General features: G+C 39.0%; 1 protein-coding gene across 1 annotated transcript; it reads right to left on the reverse strand.

The window, feature by feature from the left end:
• Positions 1 to 4,357: 4,357 nt before the first annotated feature.
• On the reverse strand, positions 4,358 to 5,362 carry PSB27 (photosystem II family protein). Its single transcript, XM_087677635.1, has one exon. The coding sequence runs from the start codon at positions 5,345 to 5,347 to the stop codon at positions 4,658 to 4,660; it is 690 nt and encodes a 229-aa protein (XP_087533761.1). The 5' UTR covers positions 5,348 to 5,362; the 3' UTR covers positions 4,358 to 4,657.
• Between the last annotated feature and the right edge of the window lie 6,212 nt (positions 5,363 to 11,574).

An 11,574-nucleotide genomic window follows, 5' to 3' on the forward strand; every position in this document is an offset into this window, starting at 1 on the left:
GATGGGGATAATGAAAAATAACTCCAATTGAAAGAAAATATATATTTTACTAATCCTTAGGCCTTAGTGTCTTTTAAAGGTCCCCCCATTCTTATGAGAAGATATGGGGATATTACATCCTCTCCTCCTTAAATTAAGATGTCCTTATCTTGAGAGAATTTGGGGATATTGTTCTCTAGGATAGGTTGTATCATAGGATCTATGGGATATGACCCACCATGCTTTTGTTCTACTACTTTCATTATATACAAGTACTCAAACTTCAAGAAAAAATGATGAAATTTAAAACAAAAGCATTATACAATGGCTTAACTTGCTATTGCAAGAGTAGCATTTATCACAAGTATAAGGCTTATTACATCTCATGAATATCATTCTATGGTTTTTAATTAAGATTACAAAGGGCTCTAGGTCTTCATCATTATTTGATTCTTGATGCTAGACTTGTGCTACTATTTTTTTGTTGTAGGTTCCTTATCTTCTTGATTCAATTCATGGCAATTTTCTTGGATGTGTCCTAGCTCATTGCAATGGAAACATTGGTGATTGGGGAATTTCTTTAGATGTGCCCTATGTCCCTATACTTGAGGCACCTTTTTCATTGGTCCTTGGAGTCATTTTAGTCTTCTTCAGTGTCCATTGGGAGTTAATTATCTTCAAGAAGTTGGTTTTTGTTTGGTCGAAGCTTTGGATCGTGTGAGGATGCCTTACAAGTTAGTTGGCCTTAGGGACTCTAGGTGAGTATCCAAGAGTTTATTCAATCCATGACAAAACTTGGCTACATGTTGTTGAGTAGTGTCCATAGGTGGGGTATAATTTTTGGAGTGTTACAAATTGAGAATAGTAGGGTTCTAAGCTTAACCCCATCTATTGCAAGGCAAAGAACTCATTCATCCTAGTAGAGAAATAGAAAGGCTACAAATATCTATGTCTTATGGTTCTTGATTTTTTTTCAACTTACAAGAACTTCAATGGTAATAACATCTCGGCACCATTTCTTCCGCCACAAGTTGCCTATCATCTATAGCTTTGCAATTATGGCCTTGTTAACTGCACTTATTCCTGGTGTATCAAAATAATATTCAAGAATCTTGATTTAGACTTCAGCATTAGTCTCAACATTGGATCCTTTCCCTATGAACTCAGATAGCTTGATTTGCTTCAAGAGAATTTTCTTTTCTTGGAGCTCAACATTCATGGTTGTAGAAGATGCTTGGAAACCAAGATTACATTATTTTGAGCAAGTTTTATGTTATTTATACATTTCTCATATTTGGGTCTCTAATTCAAATCATTAGGTAAATACGTACAAAGTTGTTACCAACTTACTTGTAGCATTTTACTTTGATGCCACACATAACGTGTCTTTCTAATGTACCCTTGACAACATGATTTTAGTAGACCTAAGCAATGCCATCCAAAACTCCCTTGGAATATCATAGCCTTTGTTTCTCACTAGTAGTTTCTTAAGAAAATTAATTTTAACCAAAGAGGAATTGTGTTACACTCGGTTCAATAAAATAGTATTGCGACAATGAATTTTTGTGAGATTTACCAATAAAACAAGAGGTTAAGCTACATACTAGAGATTTTGGGGTTGCAAGGGGACTCTGATAAGATGAATATCAACACAAGTGGCCTAATAAGATATTAGGGGATGATAAGAAAAGAGCTAAATTGGTTACAATGGTATGGGGCTGAGAGAAGAGAATATGGCTAGTCAACATGTAAGGCAATGTTGGAGTAGAGTTGAGGGTTTATGTTGATGATCAAGTCGTGATGATGCCCATTCTTGGTAGCTGATGTCTAGATTGTATGGTCTAGAAAGAAAAAACACTTGTGTGTGCGTGCGTGCGTGCATGTGTGTGTGTGCAGCATATAGTAGTGAAAGAATTGAGTCAATAGCCTTTTAATTAAGGCTATTACATGATGTAGTCTTTGATAGTTACTAGTGATTGTTGATCAGTCCGATAGAGATGAGTGAGTTATGCATAATAGTAGCATTTTCCTAACTCTTCTCCACCGATGATGAAGGATGGGGATGAACTTATCCTTTACAATGATGATATCACATCTCCCAATTGGTTCAATGGCATTAAAGTTCATGTCTCAATATTGGAGATAATGATGAAGTCTTTGTTGATGAGGATGATCCAAAAGACTCTCCATTCGTATGTGAAAGCATGGGGATGTTATGCGAATCTCCATGAGGTGGATGGGATCCAAAGCTACTTAGATGCACAATATATAACTACTTCAAATGCATATTAACGAATATTTGATTTCCCACTATATAATGAGAAGCTAAATATACAACACTTATAGGTACACTTACAAGGTGATATTTTTTTGTGTTTCAATGCAAAATGACAATATATAAAAAATTACTATTATCAAATGGTTTGTATGCAATAGAATTCATCCGAAGGCCAAAACTATTCTTTATTGAAACTTTTCAATGTTTTGGGTATGGAATGCAGATGAAAGATTTGGACTAACATAAAACATGGAAATGTTGTTGGTTGAATATATTTTGTGGCACCTACCTTTGGTGATTATCACTACTTATGTATGCTTTTGATAGTATCTAAAGAATGTACTTCCTTGGAGGATTTGTGGACTTTGCGCTTAAAAAAAGCTATATCTATACAAACCGGTATTTAACTTCAATTATTATTTGCTGCTACTTTGGTTTTTTTGTGGGCATGCTCAACCTAGGCGTCTATGGAAAAGGTTTTTGATACCAATGATAGATGACATCTTATATAAGTTGCAACAAAAACATGGTTATGTTCCCATTATGTTCTACAACAAGAGATATCTAATAGGGCTTTATTACATCTCCGCAACTTTCTACATCAACATGGGCAATGATTATCTGGCTTTCTTAGGTTGTCAAGTCCTTATGATCCAAATACTCAGTTGCATATTCATCCAATTTGACAATATTAATATATCATACTAGAGAGGAACATAGAGCATAGTCTATGGAGGCATAATCTATGGAGGCAATGCTAAATGATGGATAAAGTGTTGTATATTTTGCACCTATGCATACTATGGATTCAAACTCTAGGGATCTATATTTTTGGATAGTTCTAGTGGGTCTAGAAAAAACTTTTTTTACAAGTGTTCTTTGGCTAAGTTGTGAAGTGATCAATGTATAGCATTGGAGATGACATCATCTGGCATTGCAAGCTTGCTTCTACATGGTGGTCGTACTACTCAATCCACATTTAAAATCCCATTGGCTCAGCCAATCCACCTATAGCATTCCTATTTAAAGTAACCTCACTCAACTATTGAGACAATCAAGCCTAATTTTGTAAGATGAGGCTCCTACGATGCATCAATATGCCTTTGAGAGTAGTTGCTAGGACTTTGAGGAATTTTATAAGATATGATAAACCATTCGATGAAAAGGTTACTTTGTTTGGAGGAGTTTTTGGACAAAACTTACTAGTTATGATCAAGGGCTCTCATGAGGATATTGTTCATGTGCCTTTGTGCTACTTCCATCTATGGTAGTATGTTTAGGTGTTAAGACTCAAAGAGTATGTGTATTTGCAAATGATGGTGTAAATGATCATGATTTCATTGCTTGGGTTCAAGGGGTAGAGGATGGGATGGGCATTACAAACAATTGTGAAAAGTTGTAGATTTCATCTAGCATGGTATTGAAAATATAATCCATCAACCCCTTGGTTAATAGTGTATATCACTAGATGCTTGTGTTGCAACAACTCATTCAAGGCGTTGCTTTCTTCATCCACATTTGCTTGCTCTTTTCTGTTCCTTTTGTGAAGTACCCCTAGAACCTTCTTCTACACTCAAGGCCTCCTTTTATTGACACTACCTTTAGACATCTTGACATCTTCATTCTCTCTTTGGCATGCTTGACACGAAAACTTGCTCGCTTGTCTCCATGTAGTGTATTGCGTGGGAGTATTGGCAATGTGTACCAAATAACTAGGCATTGATGGTCTTGATAACCCATAGTCCATTCATGTGAACTAAAGTCCATTAAGAATTAAAATATTTTAGAATTGGAATGCATTTGGCTGTAAAGGTATGTCACCTTAATGGCCTCTAGATAATAATTAATGCTACCTTCAATCAAAACCAAACCTTCTTAACACGTTCCATATTATTTCAGAGCTAGGAGGAAGATGAAAAGAGAACACAAAATTTAACTTGGAAGTTTCCCTGGTCAAGGAAGAATGAGAAGAATGATGTCCCTCTTGATTCTATGGCATTACAAGCAGGAAAACCAACCGTGAAGATATTCCTGCATCACTCCCCAAGATATATGGCAAGATCAATGTAGTTTCCTCAATCCAAAAAACAAGGACAGAGGTAAGATCTAACAGAGGCTATGTGATAAGGCTTCGGATAAACCTGGACGCAATTAACTCTATAATGTAGTAAGCTTCTTGCAATGTTAGACTGTGGCATTAAGATGATCAAAGAGCGATCAAGTTCACAAACCCAATCAGGTGGAGATAATAAACCACAAAACCTAAAGAAAGAAGGTACTCATTTGCAACAAATTGCACGTGAAATTGGGGTGAAAAAGGGCTCCATAGAGGCACCTTGCCCTTTGCTTATGGAAAGGCTTTACAGAGGAGCTTGAAAGGGGCCGGCTATGGCAGCTGCCTCATCGCCCACGGCCCAGAGCACGCTCTGCAATGTCGACCTCTTCAAGGATCTGCGCCTTCCTCTTGGCAGGAAGGGGGGAACCGTCGCCATAGCTGATGAAATGACCTGAAACGGCATTAAGGACGGAGTAGATGTTGCTGTAGGATGGCTTGCCCGCGAATCTCTTCTCCCGGCGGTACTTAGCCACCCAGTCGTTGGAGACCTGGCGCAGAGCCTTGACAGCTTCCCCCCTGCCAGGGTCCGCCTTGTCCAGTCCTAGGGTTTCCCGCACCTGCACGATCACCTTCTGCGTCTCCTTCTTGTAGTCGTCCTCGATGTCCGCCCGGGCCGGGGGGTTCGAGAGGGCGCCTGCGGCGGCCCCTGCCAGCAGCACGATGGCCGACCGCCTGCTGTTGCTACTGCTGCTGCTGGCGATGGTGGAACCTAAAGCAGAGACCTGGCAAAATCCCGGTGCGGGAGGTGATGGCCCGGCCGGCTGCGGCGAGCAGTGAGCTACCAGCGCCACGTAGGGCTTGAGCCGAGGGGAAGACGAGATGAATGTCGGGGAGAGTGAGGCCTGCAAGGACGCCATCACCGCAACTCTGATGACGAACTTGAGGAAGAAGTCCGATATCGCAGAAGCTCGCTTACGATGGAAGGAATGGATCATGTTGTGTCTCGTGCCCCCTGCCTTGGAGCCATGTGTCATGTCCCCATTTGCTCGAGCCTCCTTTCAGGCTTATCCCTTTTAACAAGAGAGAACCTTCCACATTTTCTTGAGGGTGCAACGAAATGTAGTGAGGTTCTTAGAGGTGGAAGGTTCTCTCTTGTGATGTTTTTGATAGTAAGATTAATCTCTTGGTGCCACTACATAAGCACAACCCAAGGATTGAACACACCCACTTGTACCATTCAACCATCCAACTGGACTCGATAGATTATTAGGCTTTGTCACTTGCCAAGTTGTTATTGGTAATGAATTGTCCGTGCCACATAGACATGCATGCATGCATATCTCTCATGGTTTTATGCTCCTACTATTGATTTGTTTCTAGCACGCATTAAACAATAGTATGCCACTCTTTCCCAATTCAACAAGTGGTTCTAACATGCATCTCAATTGAAAGACTTCTTGTCTACAATACAAACTCATTCATGCAAGTTTCTTATGCCCTAGAGTTATTCAAACTTCTCACCTAAAGGGGTTCTTGTCCAATTTAGATCATGCCTCTAGATTTGCTTATATGTCTCAATGGGGCATTTATAGGGATATGTATATCCGATGGCTTCTTCAATGGATATCCTTACGATTCAAGGAAGGCATGGCATGTATTCTATGGGGTAGAAGGGACGATTCTCCAAAGATGTTGGAGCTTTTTAATGCTAATGGAATGGAATTGGTCCTTGATGACAACTTCTCACATGTTCTACATACCATTTCATTTGTAGAGAGGAGGGCATTATGTGAGAGATTGTTAAAGAACATCAAAATAAAAGTTAAGAAAGAATTGATTAATGGTAAGAAGAAATCTAATATCACCAACGAATGTAGGTTAGGAGACACTTGGTTTAAAAGGTAAAGAAACTTGAGGAGATAAGCCCTAGAATTCAGGTCTCCATTGCAAACAAGGGATGGAAACAAACCCTCTACATCACAAAATACATCAATTAGCAAGAAGGTAAAGAAAATCAAATGGGACAAAAGAAGATTTGTAAATCAAAACAAGACAAGGGTAAGCAAAAGCTATTTCTTAGTAGGAATAGATAAAAACTATTATGATGCATCAGGCATGGATGTTAGATTCTTCAAATGCTATCTTTCTTCGTAAGATGAACAATGCATCTTCTAAAATCATTCCAATTAAATGGAATATTACATGGATTTGTTCATGTAAAATGGAAGTTAGTAATGCTATTCTCAAGAAGAGAAGATGAACATTGTGGAGCTTTAGGAGATTAAGGTAGACAAGGAAGAGATACAACATATTGGTTTCATTACATTTCTAGACTCAGCCAACGTCTTCTTATCAGGGATACCTCAAACCTAAATTTACTTGGAATGATGTTGAAGGCTCCTTTGTTGCAACAAGGATAAAGATTGTAATGAGATTTTAGTTGTATCTTGATTTATGCTTCAAATGTCTCTTCTGAGTGTGCCAAATAGTGGGTTTATCTCAAAGGAAGGATAATTATCATAACATCTTTAATTTTGGGGATCGAAATCAAGGGGATTGTGATATGAGTTCTAATAAGGCTTATAGATTTCATGGTTTAGGGAACATAATCATGGAAGAGAGAGAATTAGGATGATCTTTATATGGGATCAATCCTCAATGATCTCGTGTTAGTTTTCAATAATGACAATTTCTTTTCTAGGGAAGTTCAATAGAGGTACTTAGACACAATATACACAGCATAACAATCATCAAGGTTATGCTTGGAGAGGAGCAAGATTGGGTAAAGTGTGCATCAATCATGGCTCATGGTGGTAGATAACTCATGATTGTAGATTAAGTTTTCTTTCATAGGTCCTTGTTAGATGTATGTTTAGAGTGGACATTTGTGAGAGGTCTTATTGAGGTTATGTGTGAGAAGTCTCATTGAGGTCGCCCATGTTTCTAATTGATACTTCTTTTCATATGAAAGAGGCTTTCTTAGTGATGCCATTGTGCCTCTAAGAAGTTGAATATTTTCTTAAGGATCGAGTAGGTCTTAGAGTTCAAAGTGCTAAGATTCAATTAAGGGTAAATTGGAAAATTCTTAGAGATGCTCCCTCTACCTTCTTTTTCATGTACACAAAAATAAGCAAAGAAGGGAAACAAATGTCATTTTAGATAATGTAGTATGTACAATTTACATGAATGATGATGAGATAAAAATGACCTTTAAAAACCATATTTGGCATAGGCCCCACTGTCCCAAAAACTATAAGGCTAAGATGGTTGATTTTCTACAAAGACACTAGGTATTTGGTTCTTGGTGAGGAGGTTATCATGTTAGTGTTATGGATGCATGTAAGTCATAGCCTCTCATGAGCATAGAAGTTCAAAAAATCTCAATTAACCTCCTAGCCACTCTCAAGTGAACATCTTTTAGTACCACATTGATATCTTTAGGTATATCTATGGTCCCTATAAGTAGATTCACCTTAATGAGTCCATTCACACTGATTGCCCATCCTTTGACCCTTCGACCCATATGCTTTTGTGCTAATCTCTTGGCATCCTATGCCCTAATGTAAGCTATCCCTTGATCCTTTAACCTTGGCAATGCCTTAGAATGCCAATCCATTGCCCCAGTATCAACATCACAGTCGAGCTTTCCTATAGAATGTGTCCACCTAGGAACCTTGTTCTGGCATTACTCCTCCCTTTTAGAAGAGTTTTCACCCCCACTAACAAAAGTGGAAAATCTCTTCTTGAGCATACTAATGTTTTCTCAAGTAGAATCTTCTTTAAGTTTATCCTTCCACTTGATCAAAACTTGTCTATGAACAAGAAGTGCACCATGGTAGATCGGAACACCCTGAACATAGAGGTATTACATTAGTTGTGTTTAACAATTGTAATTTTAGGATTGTGTTGCTGCATGCATGGATATTGCTACATGCATGCATGTTTGTATATCATTTGATATGTTGCATGTGTTTGTCATTATTAATTTATCATGATTACTTTATCAATTTATTACATGGATGCACATTGGTATACCATTTGATATGTTCCATGTGTTTGTCATAATTACTCAAAGTATAGCTATATTTTATCCACATAATGAGAGGGCTTGAAGTAGTATTTGCTAGTTTGGGACTGGTAGTTACCAGCTCCAAACAAGTAACTAGGTGGTAGCTACTAGTCCAAGGCTAGTATATGTTACTCTTGGGTCTCACACTTGCCATCCCCTCTAGGACTACTAGGTACCAATCTACCATTACCAAAATTGGTAAGCTCATAGTCCCATATTGTTAGATATAAATTGGGAGTCTCATAGTTGCCAATTTTTGGGATTGGTAGATACCACTCTACTATTATAACTATGGTAGCTTACTAGTAGCTACCAATCGTGGCCTAGTAACTACCAATTTGGGGGCTCCCATAGTTTCCAATTTCTTGGACTGGTAGCTATCAATACACAATTACCAAACTAGTAGCTAGATGGTAGCTACCAATACTAGACTCAGACTAGGAGTCACACAATTGCCATTTTTTGGGACTAGTGGATATCACCCTAACATTACTAGTCTGGTTGCTTGTTGATAGCTATTAGTCTTGCCTAGTAGTCTAGGGGTTCCTTTGCTTGGTAGCTACTAGTCTAGTGTCCCACAATTGCCATTTTCTCGGACTAATACCTACCAATTTATCATTATAGACTCATAGCTAGAGTTTGCTTTTCTAGGATTGCTAAATATCACCTCCCAAAGCCGTATAATGCTAGGGAAAGTTTTTGTATGAGAGTTTCATTTCACATGAACCACAAATATCACATTGATAATTGCGCTCTTTTCCATGTATACCATAGGAAACTTATCTTATATGATTTAAGCATCCCTCATAAATGACATTTGCACGTGTGATGTAGTAGCTAGTGTATCGATCTTGAAGCCTACTTACAAAGTAAGGCTTTAACTTCTTGAAAGCCCTCTGTTGGATTTGCACCTTTCTCATCTTGACCACAAATATTGCATTGAAAATTGCACTCCTTCTCATGCATACCATAGGAAACATGCCTTATATGATTTACAACATCCCTCAAAAAAGACATTTTCACATGCATGATGTAGTAATAAGTGTATTGAGCTTGAAGCTTGCACAAAAAGTAAGGCTTCAACTTCTCAAAGGCCGTTTGTTGGATTTGCACCTCTACATGACTCTAATTGAAGGAAAGAAAGAACTCTACTTGCATTAAGTAAAGATAATTAGTAAAGGCATTGAAAAATTACAAAAGAATTATATCACTACAAGGAAACGCATGTATAGCGACGGCGGGTACACAAGAATAGCAGCGTCGCTATTTGTGTCGCTATTAGCGTTGCATTTGTGACGCAAATAGCGACGCCCCACAGGGAAAAAAAATAGGGCCGAAACACGAGAGCATTTCATTTCGCGCACTCGTGAGACATTTCGAGAGGGAGAGCGACCGTTTTGCATAGAGGGTGAGAGAGGGAGAGGAAGAAGGCTTACCGCCGCCGCCGCCGCCATTCGCAAAGGAGAGGAGGAGCCGCTGTAGCTAGAAGATTTGCAACATAACTGGGGATTCTTCTCAAAAACCATACATCGGTTACTGGACATGCCAGTTTGATATACCCCATTCGATACCTTCGTACCCTAGAATCAGTGAATTCAACTTCGCATTGTTTGCAAAAATTGGAGGATTCTTCCTCATTATCAAAGGATCGGTAGTTTCCGCAAGCACATACTCCACTCTTTGTGGGACCAAATATTCTTTCGCAAAATAAACCATCTCTTTCTGGTTTATGAGTCTTGTAATGCAACGTATAAGGTTAATTAACTTGCCCAACGACTGCTCCATTCGGTAGTTCCCTCTCAGCCCAACTACGAATCTGCTCGGGGGAGGCAATTTCAATACGAAGCTGCTGATAATTGGTTCGATGAATCATAATATAAGAATTTCCTATTGGTTCTTGCTAAAAACGTTTCGATCAGATCTTTCTACTTTTTCTTACCAAACCTTCTTCGAGTATCAAGTTATGTTCCAAATTCAGACCCATGGATCGCAATTCTCGAACTAGCAATCGAAAAGACTCTGGGGACGTATCGGGCTTAGGCACAGGTTTTCCAGTCATAATTGCACCAAGTACTTTGTAACGAGCTTGGATATGATCGGATTTAATAGTAAGCATTTCTTGTAGTGTGTAAGATACACCGAAACCTTCCAAAGCCCAAACTTCCATCTCTCCGACTCGTTGTCCTCCACGTCTAGATCTACCTTTAAGAGGTTGTTGTGTAACAGGTGCATAGGGTCCACTGGATCGAGCATGAATCTTATCATCAACTTGGTGAATCAATTTCATTATGTAAGCCTTTCCAATCGTAACTGGTTGGTCAAAAGCTTCCCCTGTTCGGCCTACCCTTGGTATTATAATGACAACTTAATCAGGGTTAGCAAGATGTTCTTGCCTGGTGAGTTTTATTATACCTCTCATATCAATACTTCCAATTCCTTATTTATACTACAACGGAGTACGGAGCGAAGCATGTCTGGAAATACGGGAGAACGCCCCTTTGCTGACATTATCACCAGTATTCGATACTGGGTTATCCACAGCATCACTATACCTTCACTGTTCATTGCGGGCTGGTTATTTGTCAGTACAGGTTTAGCCTATGACGTCTTCGGAAGCCCTCGCCCAAACGAGTATTTTACAGAAACCCGGCAAGAAGTTCCTTTGATAACTGGCCGTTTTGACTCATTAGAACAAGTTGATGCATTCACCAGATCTTTCTAGGAGGTACCAATGACTCTAGACAGAACCTATCCGATCTTCACCGTTAGATGGTTAGCTGTTCACGGATTAGCTATACCCACGGTTTTCTTCTCGGGATCAATATCAGCAATGCAATTCATTCAACGATAGTATGTCCTTACATGAGCTTCGAATCCATGACACAACCAAATCCGAACAAACAAAGCGTAGAATTAAATCGTACAAGCCTTTATTGGGGACTCCTGCTGATCTTCGTACTTGCTGTTTCATTCTCTAATTATTTTTTCAATGAAATATTGAAATGATTTATCAACATTGATTGGGAATTACTGACATACCAACCACTTATGACTGTTCATGTCTCAAGTTGCGACCAGATAATGAGACTGAGAATATGGCTGGGGGAGGATAGGAGAAACGGCCAATTCCACTGGAAGGATTCCCTTGTGGCTAGTAGGTACTGTAGCCGGTATACTCGTAATTGGTTTAAT

Source organism: Lygodium microphyllum, chromosome 5, assembly GCF_053477565.2.
Source record: "Lygodium microphyllum isolate KBCC chromosome 5, Lygodium_microphyllum_v1.1.10, whole genome shotgun sequence".
Taxonomy (NCBI): Eukaryota; Viridiplantae; Streptophyta; class Polypodiopsida; order Schizaeales; family Lygodiaceae; genus Lygodium; species Lygodium microphyllum.